The sequence below is a fragment of the Nycticebus coucang genome, chromosome 9, assembly GCF_027406575.1.
Source record: "Nycticebus coucang isolate mNycCou1 chromosome 9, mNycCou1.pri, whole genome shotgun sequence".
Lineage (NCBI taxonomy): Eukaryota > Metazoa > Chordata > Mammalia > Primates > Lorisidae > Nycticebus > Nycticebus coucang.
The window spans coordinates 27,644,652-27,666,136 of NC_069788.1; the positions used below are offsets into that span (position 1 = coordinate 27,644,652).

Sequence of the window (21,485 nt, forward strand, 5' to 3'; positions counted from 1 at the left end):
GCTGGAGTCAGGCCTCCATCTGCCAGCTGCCAGGGCTCCTGCCTATCCCTGGTGTAACCCTAAGTCTGTTTGTTGGTCTCCCTGCTGTGCGTTGTGCTTTGCAGCCAGAGGCAGGTCTTTTATCTGCTTGTTTCTACAGAGTAGTTCTTTGTGGAAAGGAGGAGGGAGAGGAAAAGGGAAAGTCTGCCTGGTTTCAAAGTTCATGTTCTCTCTGTCCTCACCACCTTCTCTCGCCCCCTCTCCGCCACCCACACTCATGGTCCCCCAGGCCAGAGCAGCTGAGGTGAGGGTTGACTCCCTGAGTGACCCAGTCAGCTGTACTTTGTTCCCTGGCCACCATGAAATAAACCGACCCTGGCCTACCTTCTGGTAAATGCATCCCAGTGCAGAGATGACTCAAGTGTGTGTGACTCAGGGTGAGTGCGGCACAGCTGGAAGGGCAGCCTGTGTGCCTCCGGGGGTGCTGGGTCTGCGGAGCAGCCCAGACCCGGCAAGCCTCTGCCACGCTTTGCAGCCCTGCAGCCTCTGCCTGCTAAGTGGAGCGGGGTGCAAATTCCCCTCTGTGGAGAAGGAGGCCACAGTAGCAAGGGCTGTAAGATTTCTCTGTCTGGGATTCTGTCTAACTTATTAGTATTAAATAATCTTTTAATAGATCACCATTTCTTGTGTGCGTACCGTAAAGTTAGAATCACTTTGATAAGTAAATTATGTCCTTCAATCCTCACAATAGCCCAACAACAACAAATCAACAGCCAGTAACTGTCTAGCACTTACTATGTGCCATACACTATTCTAATTATATTTATTAATTTTTCTAATTTTTACAACCTATGTTATGGGAACTCAGATGAGGAAACTGAGGCATGGAGAGGTCCCACATAGAGGTGCCCAAGGTCACGTAGCAAGAATCGGAAATAATGTGGCAGTCCAGCTTCTGAGTCACTCTCTTGACTCCCACACTGTGCTTCCTCGATGAAGTGTAACTGTATAAGTCCTATTTTACAGAGGACATTAAGGCTCAGGGAATTTAATGGCTTATCCACAATCACACAGTCAGGGAGTGATGGAGCCAGTGATGGACTCTAGTTGTCTCCAGCTGTGGCCCCTAACCTCTCTGCTCCCCTGCCCAGACTTGGGAGACACACAGCTGTCTCAGCATGGCGGAGAGCTTGGTGTTAGGAGCCTCCCCACTGGTACTTCTCGAGGAAAACACGCAGAGGTTAGACAGGATAGTGGGGCAGAAACCTTCTTCTGTAGCAAATACGGACAGCATATTCTGCTGCCCACACCCAGGGACGCTGACGGGACTCCTCTTACCTCCGCAGACAGTGAGACCGTGCACTACCACTACGGCCCGAAGGACCTGGTCACCATCCTGTTCTACATCTTCGTCACCGTCATCTTGCACGCTGTGGTTCAGGAGTACATCTTAGATGTGAGTGACCTGTTTGGGGAGATGCCTTGGTGTGGAGGACCTACCCTTGGAGGGAACTGCAGCTTGGAACCCATTTGACTAGTTTTTGTCCCCTCTCACAGCCTTCCATAGTCAGCATGTGGGACAGCAGGACTTACTACATGAGGAAAAAGCTGTCTGAAATGTGGCGAGATGGTTTTCTTATGGGTCTGTCACACACAGCGTGGTTAGGGGATAGGCTGGGCATTCGTTCATCTTGCCGCTTTTTCAGGACGCTTGCCCTAAATAAAGCACAGTATGCACATGGTAGGCTTACGCTAAATCACTTGGATTATGGCTTCAACCTTCTAACGATGTTCAACCCTTTTGTGGGGAGTAGACAGCAGCTTGAAATCTGCCCAACCTGGTTATACTCATATAATAATATAAGGCATTTTCTCGATGCTTTAGAGAATCAGCAAACGGCTTCATCTCTCCAAGGTCAAGCACAGCAAGTTCAATGAATCTGGACAGCTGGTCGTCTTTCATCTCAGCTCAGTGATATGGTGCTTTTACGTGGTGGTGACGGTGAGTGATCCTGGGACTGCTGAAGGGCCGAGAGGCAGCTCTCTCTTGGATTGCTGATAGAATGACTGTGAAAGGCTTAACCGGGGGAAAAAGAACAAGGAGCAAGTTTCTTAGAACTGGAACTATTTTTGTATCCTTGTGGTAGTGCAGTGAGAGGCCAAATAGTATAGATGTTATTTTATAGCTGGAGAGAGTCATCTTGTCCAAGTAAACATGTGTTACAATTATTAGGTGATACTGCCATAACAGTACCATATATCTACAGGACACTGTACTGTTTTACAAGTCCTTTCTATGAACATTATACCATAAGATAGATGGTTCATTCTGATACTCGTGTTATAGATTAAAGACTTCCAAGCTCAAATTTTGCAGTGTGCCTATGGTCACATGGTTTTTGAAGTGGCAAATGGTTGTTTGGATTTGGGGGTCTAGTTTCAAGTCCAGCATACATTCTGTTTTACTACTTTGGTCTTCCATAAATGAGGCCAACCTTGTTCTGTCCACACATTGAATCCTGCAAGAGTCAATGCTGTTCTGACAAATGCCTGGAGGTCCAGATAATTTATCTACCTCCCCTTTCTACACAAAGCAGTCTTACTCCAAGCAACCTTTGATAACAGTAAAATTCCTTCGTACAGAGGAATGTGGACAATCCTTTGGGGTTTTCTGTAACCTGGTCCCGTGAGAAATCTAGGACCATGCATTGGAAAATCTGGCAACGCTATGACCTTTTAGAGATTTCCTTCTTTGCCTTCTGCAGACCCCTCAACTAGCACTGTCTTCTCTCATTGTAAGGAACTCTCTGTCTCCAAGCTGAGCGCTGAATTCATCTTCTCAAGGCAGGAGTCAACATGTCCTTTGTGTATTATCATTTTATCGTGGAACATTTTTCCTAATCAGAACACTGGGGATTTAAATGAGGGACCTAGACTTCTGTCCCCCTCCAGCAGACTTATATTGTGTGCGTGCTGCCCCCTGCCATTGTGCAGTGCACACAGGTCTCTATACCTCTGGGTTTCAGGCCTCTCCTAAAACCCTTGATTTTGAGTTAATGCTACTCTGAGGCTGAATGGCCTCAGGATAGCAAAGACATCAAATGAGCAGGCAGGCATTGCCTCATCTCTAGATCACTTTCACCCTTTCAGCCTCACCCCATCCCCACCTTCCACACCAGCTGTGACAAATGGCTATGGAGGCCAGAGCCAGGTTGCTTACCCCCCTTCCAGAGTGTGAAACTGCTGTCTTTGCTTCTCTAGTCCTCCAAGGACTTGACAGTACTGATGTGAATTAGCTTGGGAGCACGTAGACCTTTCTTGGGAAACATATTCACTCTGGGGAGAGCCAGGTACCCACTCTACCTACCTAACAGGAAACAAGACCGGAGGACCAGGGGAAGCTCTAGTGACCCCAGCTCCTGATAATCCCATTTAACTCGTGTTCTCACCTCCTCCATCTGAACCATTCTGCCAGGGAGGAAAGTGGTTGAAGAAAAAGAGAAGGAGTTCTATAAAAGGAATAAACGTGGCTGTTCTTTGTAAATCATGTTTTCCTGTTCTGATGCAAATGTTTCATCTTCTTTTTCTCACTTCAAGTCTGTTTATCAGCGGGTCCTGGCTGCTCTACCTCCAGAACACAGGGAGATTCCGCTGCTTTCTACCTGTGCTATTTCCCCTAGTCCAGGGGTCCTTGACCCTAGGAGATTTTGCCCCCAGGGGACATTTGGCACAGTGCTACTGTCATTTAGTTTCTGTAGGCCAGGATACTACTAAATATCCTGTAATGCGCAGGACAGCCCTCACAACCAAAAATTATCTGTCCCCAGATCTCCAGGAGTTGAGAAACCCTGACCTACAGTCTAAACCTCCATCATCTCTTGCCTGGACTCCTGAGTATCTTTTTTTCCAGAAGGGGGCTGTTTCCCCTCTTGTACCCTTCTACCCCAGTCCATTTTCTGCTCAGCCAGAGATTGGGCTCTTTAAAATATAAATAAAATCACACATTTCCTGGCTTAACAGCCAAGATAAGTTTTTCCTCCTCACTCGATCTGGGCTCTGCCGACCTGCTGTCTCCCCTCGCTGGCCTCAGGACCCCGTCCTTGCCTCGCTTCCTCGAGCGCTCCTGGCTGCCCTTGCCTCCTGGGTTTTGCAGGGGTGGCTCTTCTGCTCAAGTGTTCAGTCCCTGACATCCATGGCCAGAGGTTCCTTCTTGCTGTCCAAGTCTCCACCTATGTATCACCTGCTCTAAGAACATCCCCATTTGCACATTCTCGTTGCTGGTGTGTTTCCTGTCTGCGTGTGTGCTCTGTCTGTCTCTCCCACTAAGACCCCAAGCTGCTGCTAGCAGGCTCCATGCTCACTGCTGTGTGCCCTGCTACAGCACCGGGAATGTACTAAATGCTCACTAAACACCTGCCATGAGAATGAATGAACAAACTGTAAATCCTTCTTTCTCCAGCCTTCAGTAGTTTTTTAAGTAGGGAATTATTTATATAGACATCACAGATGATCTTTTTTTTAAAAAATGAGTAATATAGAGAAGTTAAAGAAAAATAAAATATCTACCCCAAACCCTTCTCAACAGAAATGCCAATTTTATTTTGGTGTTTGATTCAGAAATTTCTGTCTGTATATTCACTGGTAGAGTGATGATGGTAGGAATGTGGCTGGACCAACCACTAACTCTGTAAGAATGTCAACTTCCAACTTTTAATCTACCTTTGATCTACTATTTATTACTCAGGGGGAAAAAAATCTCCAATGGAAACAGCAGGGTGGGTGGTGGGCATTTAGTCTCTCAGGTGTGACTTCCTTGGGATGTCTGACTTTAAATTTGGAGCCTAAAGTCTGCTGGTCAGTGAGAACCCAATATGGAAGGGTCTTCCTTCCGTGCTGGTCCTGTATCAGGACTGGTTTCCACTAACAGACTTATTTGCTTTAGAGCAGATTGTTACTGCGTGGTGATTCCTGATGGACACATGATATAAGGTGTGTCTGAACGGAGGCAGCAGCAGGCTGTGCTATGTCTAGATTCTGCTGTTTTTTTGGTTCTTTTTATTCGAGCACCACAAAGGAAGACTGCTGAGGAAACAGGAGGGACTATTCCAGCTTGTGGAGGCCTTGCTTAGCTCGTGGGCCGATGTAGAATCGGAAGAGAGCAAAGGATTTCAAAAGCTTCTCCAGAGCATCTGCTGAGGCCTGTGGGTGGGTGGGGTTTGGGGTGGGTTACAGGTACTCCTTGGGCCACACTCGGCCCCTTGGGAACTCAGGGGCTTTGCGTGCCTGAGCTCAGGGTGCCCCAGCCCTGATCTGCTCTGAGACAGCTGCCTGGACAGAGGTCTGGAAAAGGCTGTTCTCAGAGCCATGAGCAATGAGTCACTTTTCTTCCAGCTCCCCCTGCTCTCCCTTTCCACCCCCTCCTCCTCTAGCCCCAGTGGATTGACATTTGCAAGCAGGCGGCATTTTTCTGAGGAGTTTTCTTTGCTTGTGGCTTCCAAGTTCTGACCCCTTTGTAACGAGGCCGAGCTGAGCACCATTTGTAAAGTCACAAGATTATCTGGGCTTTAGATTTTCTGTCTGCTTCTCTCTTGGCCAGTTTTTTCTTTCTTTTTTTTTAATTTTCCTGGCAGAAATTCCTCTCCTACCCCAATCCCAGAAGTACAGTTTTTTGTGCTAGCCACATTGCTGCTTCCTTTAGGAAGAGACATTCTCACCTCTGATTTCCCTGGAAAGAGGTAGCCTACAGCTGGAGATCTGATGGAGGTGGATGTGTGGGTGGAGGGGGGACGCAGGCATGGACAGCAGCAATGTGTCTGAAGGAGCTCACCACGACCACCACCATGCCACGCGGGAGTGCCAGGGTCTTCCACCTCCACACCTCCGTCTGTGTGCACTAAGGAGGAGGGCAGTGCTCATTAGACTGGAGATGAGGCCATGTGGGTTTGAAGTTCATGCCTTTCCCTTCCCATCTAAGTTTCCATGACTGCGTTGGTACAGGCGTCTGATTAGACCTATCAGGTCATTGTGTCAGGGTGACGAGATTCGGGCTATGGACTAAACCCAAAATGTATACTGATATGCCAGAGGTCCCTTAGTGACTCCAGGGTGGGTGGATCAGCCCTCACTTGGAAATAAAGCTGAGATCTGGTAGATAATAACCTAGGCCGCTTCTCACCAAGATGTGTCGGCCTTAGTGTTCTCCTGAGCGCTGCAGAACCCCTGCCCTTGATCTCAGTGTGGATTTTGGAGGCTCTCGGCATTATTTTCATCAAAGCTACCAGCTCAGTTGATTTTCTGATTTACTGAAGTAAATTGGCCTGAAGTTACTGGACCAGGAGGTTGGTGGCCTCGCTCAGATTTCAACAGTGGTTTTGGAAAACCATCTCCTTTCAGGAGATATTTCTTGTCAATTTCTTCCATTTCCCTATTTCTAAAATGAGGTCATACTAATCTCACCTTCTCTACTTCTTCTGAGGGACAAATAAGAGGCATCTTTCTTTGGAAGGCAGGAATTGTCTGAAGCATCCATCATCCATCATTCATTCGTCCATCCAACAGATTTTTACTGGATTCTTGTAGCACAGCTCATCTTGCTTGTGGTGGATTGTTTCTTCCTGTGTTTTGTAAACTTGCATTGTAAATTCATCCTTTTTTTCTGAGACAGACTCTCACTCTGTTGCCCTGGGTAGAGTTTCGTGGCATCCTAGCTCACAGTAACCCCACACTTGTGGTCTTGAGTGATTGTCTTGCCTCAGTCTCGTGAGTAGCTGGGACTATAGAAGTACACCAAAATGCCCGGCTAGTTTTTCTGTTTTTTAGTAGAGATGGGGTCTCATTCTTCCTCAGGCTGGTCTTGAACTCCTGAGCTTAAGCAATCCTCCTGCCTTGGTCCCCCCAGAGGGCTAGGATTACAAGCATGAGCCACTGAACCCAGGTGTAAATTTACCTTTACCAAGGTTTTATCTGTGGGAATAATAGTCCTCAGGGTATCACTGGCCGATGACACTATTAATACAAATTTCTTAGCTTGCTGGTTCCTGGACCACACAGTTGGTATATAGTTGAACTCCAAATTCAGGGTGAACCTGAGGTTGTATATTTTTTTGGGCTAATCATTTTGTTTTCTTCCTGAGCCCAGGCTGAGCAGATACAGTCATTCTCTTGTGTTGGTCTGCAAATACTTTCTAGATTATAGCTTTTCAAGGGTCCTGATTATACAAAGTCTTGGGTCCCATCTCCCAAGACATCTTTTGTTCCCACATGGGTGCAGAAACCCTGGCCCCAAGAATAGCACCTTCAGGGCTGCTAAAGTGGCACCTTATGTTGCGTGACCAGTATTATCCTACACCTTACTACTCAGGCTTTTAGCTTCCTATCTCTTTGGGTCCTGGAGAGAGGGTTCCCTTTCTTACTGGGAGCTAAGTTTGCATTTAAAAGAACATACATATATTTGAGACAGTCTCACTCTGTTACCCTGGGTAGAGTGCCATGGCGTCATAGCTCGCAGCAACCTCAAACTCTTGGGCTTGGAGCAATTCTCTTACCTCAGCCTCCTGAGTAGCTGGGACTGTAGGAGCCCACCACTACATCCCACTAGTTTTTCTAGTTTTAGAGACATGGTCTCACTGTTACTCAGGTTGGTCTTGAGCTCCTAAGCTCAAGCAGTCTACCCTCCTCGGCCTCCCCGAGTGCTGGGATTACAGGCATGAGCCACTGCGCCTGGCCTGACGGTGGGTATTTTTGCCTTCATTTTTCACATGAGCTGACTGAAGCTAACGAGATTGCTCAGAAGATGCAATGTAATCATAAGTGTTGGACTCATGTTCAGACACAGGTCTTTGGAGCCCGGAGTATTGCTCTTCCTTCTCCAACATGACTGTACACTAAAGAAACTAGCCAGGTACTAGGGGGTCTCACACAGAGGGGCCTTCCTTTCATATTTCTTGTTCCTTCCTCTTTCCGTAGGTGGGGGCTGAGTGTATCCCAGGCCCCGGTGGGTCTCATGACCACATCTGTCTCTGAATGGTCTCTTTTCTCACCCTCTATAGGAAGGATACTTAACAAACCCAAGAAGCCTCTGGGAAGACTACCCGCACGTGTACCTCCCGTGAGTATTCTCATAACTTGGTCCCCAGGGAGGAGCAAGCTGGTCCGCTGCCTTCTCATCCCAGCATGTGGCCAGAACACAGTGGGCCAGCTGGCAGGAGGACGGTGTCACACCCTGAGCCTGCGGGCGCAAGGTGTCGTGGATGGTGGGCGTGCCTAGGAGATGCTTCCTCCCAGTGTGCTTGACTGAGAGTCCCCAGATGAAATGTCACCAGCCCCTCTCACAGAGGTGCCTGACTGCCTGAGACAGACCCAGAAGCAGAACATCTCCATGCAGTTCTTGGAGTTTCGCACCTTCTCGGCAACCCACTCACATTCACGCACATCTCCCCCCAGCCTCCCACGGCCGATGGCCTGGCGGAGTCTGCACCTCCCTCTCTCAGTGCTACCAGGATGCCACCCTTTACCTTTCTTAAGAGCAACAGCACCAGAGGATATTGAGCTGAGGTAGACTTTGCCCTTGCTGCTTAGAGCCGTTCATTGTTCAGCATATTTATTAGTTGTCGTCTCCAGTGATGCTGGTCTGTGATCGGCTCCCTCCTTGAGGCTGAAGAAGCCCTCCTCTTTTTTTCTGATGGAGGGAGACAGAGTCTCACTTTGTCACTCTGGGTAGAGTGCTGTGGTGTCACAGCTCACAGCAGCCTCAAAGTCCTGGGCTCAAGTGATCCTCTTGCCTCAGCCTCCCCAGTAGCTGGGACTATAGGCACCTGCCACAGCACCTGGCTAGTTTTTCTTATTTTTAGTAGAGTCAGGGTTTCGCTTTTGCTCAGGCTGGTCTTGAACTCTTGAGCTCAGGTAAACCAGCTGCCTTAGCCTCCTAGAGTGCTAGGATTACAGGCCTGAACCACCATGCCTGGCCCTCTGTATTCTTTTATTATTTTTTTTAATCCATGGATTTTCTGTGTCTTTCTAAGTGGTCTTGTGTGTGGAGCAGGGCACAGGCCAGCTGGGAAGGCAGGGTGGGTGACTGCTGGCCTCATACCCTCACTTGCAGAGCAGCTCTTCACACACACGGTGACCTGTGCCCTTCCCTCCTGTGCTTGGTGAGCACCTGCTGGGCATTTTCCTCTGTCCTGCGTCTGTGACTCGCCCCTATCTCTAGCTTCCAGGTGAAGTTTTTCTACCTGTGCCAGCTGGCCTACTGGCTGCACGCGCTCCCTGAGCTGTACTTCCAGAAGGTACGGAAGGTGAGTGCTCACTTCTCCACTCTGCTCTGGCTATTCCCAGCAGGGCCTCCCCTGCCTTTCCTCTGGCAGCATGGAGTGTTGGGTTGTGATGGGAATGTGTTGGGGAGTAGAGTAAAATGCTGAGTCAGCCCCCTCCCTGCCGAAGCACCACGCAGACCCCTTGAAAGCAGGCTGCCAGGGTCAATCTCTTGCCTGCCTTCTCCACCAGAGAAGGAAATCTAACTCTCATCTTCTAGATACAGAGCAGAGAGCTTTTCGCCATTCCTACAGTCTTTAAAAAACTTTTAAATTATTCCTCTCTGAATTATTTCCAAAAGCCCTTTCCCCCAATGCTTGTCTCTTCTTTCTCAACCCCAACCTTACCTTCTGCTTCCAGGTCCAAGGACCTGAATGCCCTTGGACTTTTTAGTGGCCCAGTGCATGGATTCTGGTGTGACGTGAGAGTCTATGTTAAAGCAGCCTGGCCCTGAGCAGCGTAGGCCGGCCTGGCTTCTCTCACCCACCGCATGTTCCTGAAATTCCCTGCATCTCCAGCAGGGGAATGAGCACATTTACCTCCTGTTTCTCTTGTTTCCAGGAGGAAATTCCCCGCCAGCTCCAGTACATCTGCCTGTACCTGGTCCACATAGCCGGAGCATACCTCTTAAAGTGAGTGAGGCCCTGGAGCTGCCTGGGTTCCTTGCCCTTTTATGTCCATGCATTTGTCCTCACAGTCATTCATTGGACACCCTCTGTGTCCTGAGTACCATGCTAAGACTTGGGAATATAGAGATAGAAAATGAAAAATTCCTGGGCGGCGCTGTGGCTCAAGGAGTAGGGCGCCAGCCCCATATGCCGAGGGTGGTGAGTTCAAACCCAGCCCCGGCCAAAAAAAAAAAGAAAAGGAAAAATTCCTTTACCTCAGTGGCTGAGACAGCTGTAGCCATGGCAGTGTAATTTAGTAAGCACTGTGGGGTGGTGTGTCACCTGCTGTGCGAACCCAGAAGAGTGCCTTCCTGAACATGAGAGCGAGTGAGCGAGACTTCCATGAATGTTGGCCTTTCAAGTGCGGCCTTGGGGGTGCAGGCCCCCCGAGCTGGCTCCTGCCTCACAGCATCCAGTGGCTGATGCTGCTCTTAACTCTGGGGTTCCCTTCCCTTTATGACAAAATGGAGAATAGTTTGCATCTTGGTTGTTCTAGAAGTGGAAAGAGTTGGTATAGTGTTTGGCCTTGAGAGTCTCTGTTATGAAAAGAATCCTATTGATGAATAAATGGTGTCATTGATAGTTTGGGCCTTTTCTGAGCTTTATCTGTGCAGTGGAGGAGCACGCCTTGTACTTGCCTTGCTCTTAGATGGCATTTTGAGAACTTGCTATATACACAGGGTGCCAAAAAAAGTATATACATTTTAAGAAAGGAAACAAATGTATTAAACTTCTACTACTCAAGTCATGTTGGACGTCTGCAATTCCAAGAGATGCTAATGTGACTTAGATTGCTTTTTTGTTACAGGTATATATATTGAGTATTATAATTTTAATAAATTGTTTCCTTTCTTAAAAATGTGCGTACTGTTTTTAGCACCCTCCGTGTATAATAACTTTTTGCTGGAGTGCCTGGAGATGTTGCGGCCGGCCCGTTGTCTCTGGCTTCTGCCCACAGGCATCCTGTGAGAACTGCTGACTCGGATCAACAGAGTCAGGAAGCGAGGGAGTGCTCAGCCCTGGCCCTGGCCCTGGCGCCAGAGGCCGAGAGCAGCATTAATGCTGTGGGGTCTCTGAGGGCTGCAGGCTGTGTGGTGGTGCCAGCTGTGCCCTGTGTTGGGTGCTCATGTGTCATGTGAGTGGCACTGTCACCCAGTAGAGTGTGGCGAGGACCAGGGAAGAAGGCGCAGGCAGGACCACGTGGAAGGGGCTTCCTGCTTCTCTGTGCACCTCTCGGCCCTGTGGACCTGCATAGTGCAGAGTCAAGCAGCAGGGACACCTCCTATTTCTAAGCTCAGAGCTCGGCAAACTTGCCACGAGCACCTTTCATGTGCTTGGTTCCAGCCTAGCTGGTGAATGCAGGGTGCCAAGCACAGGGAAGAGCATAGGCCAGGTTCACGGTGGGAGCAGGCAGGGCCACCTGACCCCAACAGGACCGGTCAAAGGCCAGTGGGTTGTATTAGGAAAAATTCTTAAGGGTATGACAGCTAAACTGAATCCTAAAGGATGACGTAGGGACAGCTGGACAAAGTGAGGGTGGAAAGCTGAGCCCATGCAGTGGCCCATGCTTTGTCTGGCATCTTGAGCTGAGTGTAAGGCTAGTCTCTCCCGCAGCCTAAGCCGCCTGGGCTTGATCTTGCTGCTGCTGCAGTACTTGACTGAGCTCCTCTTCCACATGGCTCGACTCTTCTACTTCGTAGATGAAAACAACGAGAAGCTGTAAGTGGGGCCTGGATGGTTGGGGGGTGCCTCCCTGGATGCACACTGCCTGCTTACCTGCAAGCAGCACCCTGAGGTCATTTTTTTTTTCCTGGAGTATCTTATTCTGGCTATCTTATCCCTCAAGCACCCTCTTAGGCCACCCTGACTCCTCTTCCTACTTGAGGTCCCTTCTGGAGAAGTGGGTGAACATTTCTTTAAGGGCTCTAAAGGCTGACATTTCTCTTCTGCTTCTGTGAGCAGATTCAGTGCCTGGGCTGCTGTTTTTGGGGTGACCCGCCTTTTCATCCTCACCCTTGCCGTGCTGGCCATCGGCTTTGGACTGGCTCGCATGGAAAACCAGGCATTTGATCCTGAGAAAGGGAACTTCAACACTTTGCTTTGCAGGTGAGTTGGGCAGAAGCCCGAGGCAGTAGGTCAGGGCTCCCTGAGCTCTGCAAGAGCCTCCTGAACTAGGCACAACTTTTGCAGAAGATCAGGAGGCAGCAGGTCCTTGAGTTTTCTGCATGTTGATAGTTAACTGGAAATCTCTGGACATCAGGCCTAAGGAGGGGAGAGATACCAGCCCTCTGCTTCCATCAAAACCATCTTCACTTCCTGCCCCTGATTTTCTTAGACTGTAATCTGGGTCTCTGCCCAAATGTGAATACCTTCACATGTGTCCAGTGCTTCATAGGGTGCCTAGGTTTACATCCAGAGCCTCAGCTGATCATTACAACCATGCATGGGCTCTTTAAAGCCGTGTCCTCAACGGCCTGGCCAGTGGCTGATGAGGAAGACCGCAAGGAAGTTGCATGTGTCTGTGAGCCCACAGGCCTGGGGAGTGATTTCTCCAGGGCTGTTTTGCTTTTAAGTAACTCTCTCGATGAGAAGTCACTCTTCAGGAATTATTTCAGTTGCATCATAATTCAAGTCGTTGGAATTCCACCTGTATTTGTGGGGCTTCCATAAGTTTGTTCTGTGCTGTGGATGCAAAGGAGATACAGTCATGGATCTGCCGAGGCCTGGGAGCAGCGTGAGTGCAGACCTGGATGTGTGTCTGTCATCACTTCCAGTCTGCTCAGCCCCTGTCACATTACCACACCTGAAGGGTGCTAGAGCAGAGACTGACTGGAGCTCATGGTGGCAGTGAGGCCCAGGGTGACGGGCCACGGGAGCTGCAAGCTCCTTGCCCCCTGTTTCTCCTAACCCCCCCATTCCCCCCCGAGGCTGTGGCCTCTCCTCAAGCCCCTTTCACCCTTGCCCCACACAGGCTCTGCGTGCTGCTGCTGGTGTGTGCTGCCCAGGCCTGGCTCATGTGGCGCTTCATCCACTCCCAGTTGCGACACTGGCGGGAATACTGGAACGAGCAGAGCGCCAAGCGGAGAGTCCTAGCTGCCCCCAGACTACCAGCCAGGCTCCTCAAGAGAGAATGTGGTGAGTGCCAGGGCCCTTGGCAGAGAGCAGAGCCAGGCGAGGTCTGTCTGGGATAGGTAGGGAGGAGCTGGGCCTGGACTCCTTGGGTACTCCCCAGACTGGTCCTGTGGCTCCTCCTCCCCAACTCCTTCCTGGAGGCTCCTGACTGTCTGACTGGCACGTGTCCGGGTGTGGGCCAAGGACAGATTATGGGTGGGGCTGGAGCCCTGGCCACTGCGGGGCAGGGCAGTGGCTGGGTGGGGCGCTCTGGCGGGAAACATGTCCTCAGGGTGGCTTCTGGACCCCAGCCAAGTTTTGCTGCTGCTGCTGGCACCCATTCTCTGTGCTGCCTGGCAGCACTGTCCTCACCTACCCTTTGCTCCATATCTCTGCCTGCCCCTGCCTCCCAGCTTGCTGACTCCTCCTCTGTCTTCAGGAGTGACTCAGAGGGACACAGTGCTAGGTAGACAGCAAGGCTGGGACACCCACTTCTCCTTTGACTCTGGTACGCATAGTAGGAATCACCTCCCCCACCCAGTGCCCAGGCACTGCCAGCCCTGCACTGTCTGTCTGGATGCAGACGGGCCCCAGGCTCTAGTTTTTGACTCCCTGGCCTTTCCCCAGGCAGCCACCTGCTTGGCAAGGGCTTGTGTGTGTCGGAACCAGAAACGTGCGCAGCTGGGTGTGACCCGGCTGGCAGAGGAGGTGCGGGCATGAGGCTGCAGTCACATGTACCTGTTTGAGTGAGCAGACGGAGTTATTTTTAACAACAGTAGAAAGAGAGCACAGTTTTTCTGCCAAAGGCCTCGTCCCTATAGCCTCTCATGCTCCTCCCTTCTATTGCCACTGTTCTGGGAGTTACTGAAATGGGTTGACGCCCTGCAGGGGCCCCAGAGGAACTGAGGATGCTGGAAGCTGTAAGCAATCTCAGCCAGCATCTAGCCCTAGCCCCAGGCTGGGACAGGCAGGCCTCTGCCTGCTTCTGAGTTTTACTGTGTGTCATCCCCCAGGTCCCTCATGCTAAAGGACAGAGACCAAGCCCCTCAAACAGGGCCACTTGTCCAAGATAGTGGAGAAGGCAGGGCCCTACTAGGGGCTGTCTGCTGGCTTCCTGTCACCGTGGGAAGCTGTGTCCCGGTATCCCTCGGACTTGACCCTGTGCCGCAGCGGGGCTGCCCCATCCTGCCGCCCCCTCCTGCTTCAGTCCCAGACACCGCGCATGTTTGTCTCTCTTCACTGCCCAGGTTACCATGAAAACGGAGTGGTGAAAGCAGAGAATGGAACTTCCCCACGGACTAAGAAACTCAAGTCTCCTTAAGCCAAAGTGCTGAGAACAGGAATCCTCGTGGTGGGGGCACAGCAGGGGGCGAGGAGCGGGGCCCCTCATTGCCTCCGCCCTCTGCCTGTGGTGCTCCATCTCAAACAGCAGAAACCTTTCAACGAGGGGTTTCTCCTTCTTACTTCTTGGCTTTCTCTTCTTCCATAAACCTTTCTCAATAAAGCCAAACTCTCCCTCTCTCTCTCCCTCAGGCCGCCTCATGTGCTCACCTCCGCTGGGTTCCCAGCAGCCTGGTGTTCACGGCTGTCTTTCTGCTCGCCTCTTTCTCTTGCTCATGGCTGTTGCTTTCTCTTTTACTTCGTAATTTCACCTTATTGTGCAATTTTTCTGTGTCTGATTTCTACAATGAGAGGGAGCTAAGATTGTAGTCCTGTCCGTCAGTCCCCAGGACCTGTCAGTCTGGAAGCCTCGTGCCACGGAGCCTCCAGCTGGGGCCAGTAGCAGGACCCTTGGTGTTCCCTTCGTAGATGGGCGAGAAGAGGAGAGGCCGGCCCACCTGGATCACAGTCTCCTTGGTGCTGATTAACTGACAAGAGCCACGATTCTCGTTCTGCACGTACCATCTTGAGGCACAGCAACCACTGCTGGTTGCAGATGCCAAGGCATTTGGCTGTGGGACCCGACAATTCAATCCAGGAGGATGGTGTGTTAACTCCATTGGGTCTCGTTGGGTCTCATGCCTTCCTGGGCGTGGCATGGAGACCTGCCTGCTGCTCAGTGGGGGAAGTGCTGGTGAAGAACAAGTCTTCCCACTGTGGAGAGCAAAGCAAAGCATCGGGCAGCAGGCTCTTCCAGAAAGGTAACAGCAGCAGAAACGAGGGAGAAGTCATCCTAGGCCTTTCTTTAGCAGTCCTAGCTACAGTTGCTTTTTTGACCATTCACCAGCATTCAAAACCAAACCAAACCAAACTGTGCTTTGCAAGCCTACCTGAGATAGGGTGGTCCTGAGCTCCAGAACCAGCCCTGTTAGGGCTAAACTTTGCTACCTTGATGTGATCTCTAGCTGCGGAAGCACTAAGCTCCAGGCTGGTCCCTTGGTGTCCCCAGGGGAGAGGGAGGAGGGTCACTGGGCCATTCTAGCTCTGGCCTCACTAGTTGAGTGTTCTTTGGAATTGTTCATTTGCTGATGTTTTTTGAGCACACCAACAGCATTTTGGACTGCAGTAAGCCAGAGCTGACTCCAAATCATTGTCCTGCCTGGTAGAGGAGGGTCTTTTTGTCCCCTTCCCTCACATATTCTCCCCCAAGCTCTTCCACATGAAGACAAGGCCTCCAGGTCCTTATGGTGCCTTGAACGGACTTCCAGAAAGGGGATTAGGTTTTAAAAATGTTCTGAGTAGGAACCTTAGAACTCTGAGCTGACGTGAAGGGGAGCCAGAGGCAAAGGGGAGCAGTTCATAGCAGGCACAGGAATGGTAGCGTCCGTTGGTATACTGTCCTCTTTCTGACATCGAGCAGAACAAACTTTAGATTTTTATCCATAAGGGGGGAAACGGGTCTTTTCATCAAGGGAATTTACAAGGTCACTTACATCATAGGTAATTGTTGAACTCACCAGTAACTGAGGGGTTTGTTTCCTAACAACATCATAGACTATCTGCTCAAGGTAAGGTTGCAGAAATGGGAAGAACTACCCTGGGCTTCTTTAGATTACCCTTAGGAAGTGGGACAGTGTATTTGAAAATAGGCCTTTCTCCCATCCCTCCCTCTCCTTCTCTGGCACATCTCTAGGCTGCACAGCAGAACTTGGGTGAGAGGGCAGCTTGTAGCTTGGCATCGATGCAGCAGACCTGATCAGAAACCAAAGTCCTTAGCCAAATCAGTGGGACAGGCCTGACTCGGGCAGAAATGGGGTTCACGCTCCCTGTCTTGCCTGGGAGCTGCTGACTAAGTCCACCCCCACCACACCCCTGCCATGAGCCTGGGTTCTCTCTAGGCTGTGTCGTTGGTAGGGCGTCACCAGCTTCCTGCCAGAGGCCTCTCCCTCTCAGGTGACCCCAAGTTGAAGTGCTGCATGGTGTTCCCTCAACAAATACACACAGCATGCTTGTGGTACGCTGAGCGCAGGGGAGGGGAGCAAAGCTGCTGAAGTCTGGCTGTCAGGCAGCTCCATCCCATGCACACGTATGTAGATTTCCACTGCTCTGCCCCAGGACACCTGTTGCCACACCCTTCGTGGCTTCTTAGTCCTGGGGTCTCCCGCTGCCAGTGCTGCCTCTGTGTTGTGCCCAGGGTGCAGCACCTCCAGCCCAGTGGCCGGGGGCGGCTCAGGCTGGCCCTTTTTCCCAGTGGTCAGGGACGTGTTCAGGGTTTGTTCTGTGTAAAAAAACAAACAACAAAACCCCAAGACCATGAGTAAGGCAGCATCACAACACCCTGGGCTTCGGGGACATTTTCGGGGTTTTAAGGGTACTCGTAGGGTGTTTTGTCTGCTCCCACCTAGCCTCTAGCACATTTATTTTGTGGCAGAGCCAGGTCCTTGACAGGGTTGACATGAACCATGTTGCCAGAGCTAAAACAACCCCACTTCATCCTGTGACCCCTCTCAGGCAACTCATTCTAATTTTGGTGACTTTGGCTACTTTGTTCTGTTTTCTTTCTTTTTTTTTTTTTTTTTTGCTTGCTCTCTTGTCCCTAAAGTACCAAGTCACTTGGGAAGGCCCTGCCATACTGCTCCAAGTTTGAGAGGCCAGCTCAGCACCATCCACCAAGAGCAGGAGAAAAGCAGTCCCCTACCTCAGCAATGGTGGCCTCTTAACACCCCTGACTGGCTTATGCATGTGGGGAGTCATCAGACGCCAGTGGCAGGAGAGGGGGGCTGCTCGTTCCCCCCTTAGAGGCTCAGTGATGAGCAAGTTATTTTTACTCAAGGTTCTGATGGCTGCACTATTAATAGGAACATGTGTTCCTTTTGAAGGTAGGGGATGGTTCTGGGTGAAAGGGGAGCAAGCTGAGCCAGGAGAGAGCTGTTGCCCTCCCGTTTGAGACTAGCCCCGTGTGTCCTCAGCCACCAGACCTAGATGGTCACTGAGAATCTTGTCTGTTCCTGTCCTAAGGCAGAACTTACCAACTTTTAAGAAACCAAAATAGATATCTGTGCCGTGGACCCCTCACAGATGCTTTTCTTGACTAGAATCCCTGAGACCCTAAAGCCCCCTGATGCCTGGAAGAGTATGTGCTTCTGGGTTACCTTGGGGGACCTCCTTCCTCAATACCCCCGGACCTTTTTTTCTAAGCAATGAATTAAGAGGTTGGTTCAGAGTGTGCACCCTTCGAGATTAATAAGATGGGGCTTCTGGCCCCCGTGTGTCTGGGAAAGGCCTTGGTTTGGGTTTCCTTCATGAGCTTCAGCCTTCCCAGTTGGCTTTCCCCAGGCCTGGTGTGAGAGGAGGTCGGGGCTTGTGGACAGAACTAATTACCCGGCCCGTGTCCCGAGTGAGCACATCTCAGTTCTCTAAGGCCTCGGTTCTTCATTAATGGAGAGTGCCGAAGGCCTATGAGGCAGGACAGCCCACTGGGTTTTTTACCTCTGCTTTCTGAGCTTATGGCCCTTTTCCTCAGGAGAGGGCTTTGGGGATTACTGGAGGGTTAAGTCATTGTCAGATGGCTTGAAAACCTAAATGGAATCCCTGTCTGGCCCATGGTTGCCCCAGTGAGGGGCCTTTACCTACATTCCACTCCTTGCCATCCTTCTGGCAGTGAGTGTTAACTCCACCTCCCACAGGCTGGAAAAGACCGCTCCTTCCCAGTGGGAGTCACCTCACTCTTTATGGAGGTCCCTGGGATTAGCAGCCTATGAGGAAGAAAAGCATTGGATTTGCAGGCTCCTGCAGAGATTTTGTCCTGAGCAGATCCTTTGTGTGTGCCTATAATAAGTGCCTTACTTGGCCCTGCAGTCTTCACTTGTACTATGAGGCCAGCCCCCAGCTACCAGGCCTCTAGAGCTGTTTGTCATATGCAGCTGAGGGCACCACACCTCAGTACAGTTACACATGAAAGGGACGCCGATTGTGACAGTTTTGCTTCATTTCTGACATCTCCCCTCCCCCTTGCATCAGGGTCTAGTGTGTTCTCTTGTTTTGTTTCTGGTTTCTCCCTTGTGTCAGTTCTCTTGTGGCTTGGATGGGTGGCTGTAGAAACCTGTGGGGTAGCCCAACCACAGACACCTGTGCCTCATACCTATTGGGGAGCTCAGAGCCCCACCAGCCCCTGCCTCTGGCCCCACACAGCAAGCCCTGCTTTTCCTGTCTCCATCCCAGATTAAGAACATAACCATAAGCCTCTTATGATCTCTTTGGCTTCCCATCCAACCCAAAGTTTATATGATAAAGGTGTTTACTTTTACTTCTTAGTCTCAAGTGTTAACTCATAGATAGCTCATTTGACAGTGGGTCTAGTCTGGCTGGCTGTCGCACAACTGTTTGAGCTCCTAACTCAGTGTTACCTTGTGTTAGTAGCAGCGACCCTCACCCTCACCCCTGCCCCTTGCCTGCCTCCTTTTTCTCTCTCTTCCGGGTTGTGCAATAACTCTCCCAGCTAGTGGTTTTTTTCCACAGGCCTTTCTGTCCCTTAAAATGCCCTGCAGTTGGGGGAGAGATGGGACTCATGGGAGGGTAGACGTCATCCCTTACAGAAGACATGTCAGCCACTTTCCTCATATTGCCATTCTCGTGACCCCGCGTGGGTTTCTGTGGCACTCTAGTAAAACATGTAGCATCATCGTAGAAGTCCATATATTTTTCTTTTCTGAAATCTGTTGAAGAGGAAAAATCCATCCTCATGATGGGGCCTAAGACCGTGTCCAGGAATAAGATCTGTTGTGATGCTCCTGACATCACTGTTGCTCTGTCTAAAAGCATTCCAGAGCTTCTTGTTCACGTGGAGAGGAAGGAGATTTTTCTGAGAATCAGCCACAGGTGGATAGCCCTGCCCACCTGATAGCATCTGGCTGTGATGGTACGTGTAAGTACCACTGTTTCCTTGAGTGTTTATGTGATGAAACTATAAACCTCATTTTTCAGTTCCTCTGTTTAATAAACACCTGAAGGATGAGCTGAGGCTGCTGGTGCCCTGAGCAACGCATAATGCAAATGCGGACAAATCGTCTCTTTGTTTTTCTACTTTAGCCTGTTCATGTTATGGACCAAATTACAACAAGGAACTCAAGGAAAATTTGTACCTGCCATATTTATGCTTTCATGTAAAAGGGTTGGGGGGGGGATGTCTTTTTATTTTTGGTGAACTTTTTTTCAAAATCATTTTTTCACTGTTTCTGTCTGGTTTTAAAACAAATTACAATTTTGTATGGATTTTTGAAATGTGCATTTTGAAACAAATGATCAAATATTTTCTGAAATACCTGAATAAAAGGCATAGAATTATCAGAATAATTGTCTCTGATGTAATTCCTTGACATGCTTTTTTTTTTTTTATGATTCTGGAAGCAATGACATATTTTATGAAGTACATCCAGCATTAAGATGCTGGGGGTGGGAAGGGTCCTGTGATTAGATGCATTTGTTAGGTTGCTTAATTTCTCCTTTTATGTTTTCACTTAAGCATCAGCTTAAGTTTAGAGAAGAAGAATTATTGGTTGCGTTTAGAAATGTTCATATTACTGTGCAATGTGGTAGCATAACTTTATATACAACATGACTTTTTTTTTAATTGTTAAATCATAGCTGTGTACATTAGTGCAACCAAGGGGTACAATTTGCAGGTTTCATATACAATCTGAAATATTCTCATCAAACTGTGTAGCCTTCATGGCATTTTCTTAGTTATTGTATGTAGACATTTTATTCTGCATTTAGTAAGTTTTGCCTGTACCCATTCTAAGATGCACCGTAGGTGTGGTCCCACCAATTACCCTCCCTCCACCCTAACCTCCGCCCTCCCTTCCCCTTCCTTGGCCCTTTCCCCATACTCTTGTGCTATAGTTGGGTTATAACCTTCATGTGAAAGCTATAAATTAGCTTCATAGTAGGACTGAGTACATTGGATACTTTTTCTTCCATTCCTGAGATACTTTGCTAAGAAGAATATGTTCCAGCTCCATCCATGTAAACATGAAAGACGTAAAGTCTCCATCTTTCTTTAGGGCTGCGTAATATTCCATGGTATACATGTACCACAATTTGCCAGTCCATTCGTGGGTCGATGGGCACTTGGGCTTTTTCCATGACTTAGCAATTATGAATTGGGCTGCAGTAAACATTCTGGTACAGCTGTCTTTGTTATATTGTGATTTTTGGTCTTCTGGGTATATACCTAGTAAAGGAATTATAGGATCGAATCACATGTCTACTTTTAGGTTTCTAAGTATTCTCCAAACATCCTTCCAGAAGGAACGTATTAGTGTGCATTCCCACCAGCAGTGTAGAAGTGTGCCCTTTTCTCCACATCCACGCCAACATCTCAGGGTTTGGGATTTTGTTATGTGGGCTACTCTTACTGGGGTTAGGTGATATCTCAAAGTAGTTTTGATTTGCATTTCTCTGATGATTAAGGATGATGAGCTTTTTTTCATGTGTTTGTAGATCGTGTGTCTGTCTTCTTTAGAGAAGTTTCTCTTCAAGTCCCTTGCCCACCCTGAGATGGGATCACTTGTTCTTTTCTTACTAATACGTTTGAGTTCTCTGTGGATTCTGGTTATTACACCTTTATCGGAGGTATAACCTGCAAATATTTTCTCCCATTCTGAGGGCTGTCTGCTTGCTTTACTTACTATGTTCTTGAATGTGCAGAAGCTTTTTAGTTTGATCTGGTCCCAGTAATGTATTTTTGATATTGCTCCAATTGCCTGGGGAGTCCTCTTCATAAAATATTCACCCAGGCCAATTCCTTCAAGATTTTTCATTGCACTTTCTTCAAGTATTTTTATAGTTTCATGTCTTAAGTTTAAATCTTAAATCCAGTGAGAGTCTATCTTAGTTAATGGTGAAAGGTGTGGGTCCAGTTTAAATCTTCTACAGGTTGCCAGCCAATTTACCCAGCACCATTTGTTAAATAGGGAGTCTTTTCCCCACTGAATGTTTTTAATTGGCTTGTCAAAGATCAAATAATGGTAAGTAGCT

At 49.3% G+C, this 21,485-nt stretch overlaps 1 protein-coding gene across 2 annotated transcripts in view; it reads left to right on the top strand.

Moving 5' to 3' along the window:
- Positions 1-19,790, top strand: part of TRAM2 (translocation associated membrane protein 2) — an 87,994-nt gene extending 68,204 nt beyond the window's left edge. The window contains exons 3-11 of one of the 2 annotated variants that reach the window (XM_053603110.1): positions 1,326-1,435; positions 1,865-1,981; positions 8,028-8,086; positions 9,188-9,272; positions 9,850-9,920; positions 11,571-11,675; positions 11,919-12,062; positions 12,928-13,091; positions 14,315-19,790. In XM_053603110.1, the coding sequence (XP_053459085.1) occupies positions 1,326-1,435; positions 1,865-1,981; positions 8,028-8,086; positions 9,188-9,272; positions 9,850-9,920; positions 11,571-11,675; positions 11,919-12,062; positions 12,928-13,091; positions 14,315-14,388 (929 nt within the window). In that variant the 3' untranslated portion in view covers positions 14,389-19,790. The remainder of the gene's footprint in view (positions 1-1,325; positions 1,436-1,864; positions 1,982-8,027; positions 8,087-9,187; positions 9,273-9,849; positions 9,921-11,570; positions 11,676-11,918; positions 12,063-12,927; positions 13,092-14,314) is intronic. The other variant, XM_053603111.1, reaches the window with a different exon arrangement.
- The last annotated feature ends 1,695 nt before the right edge of the window (positions 19,791-21,485 follow it).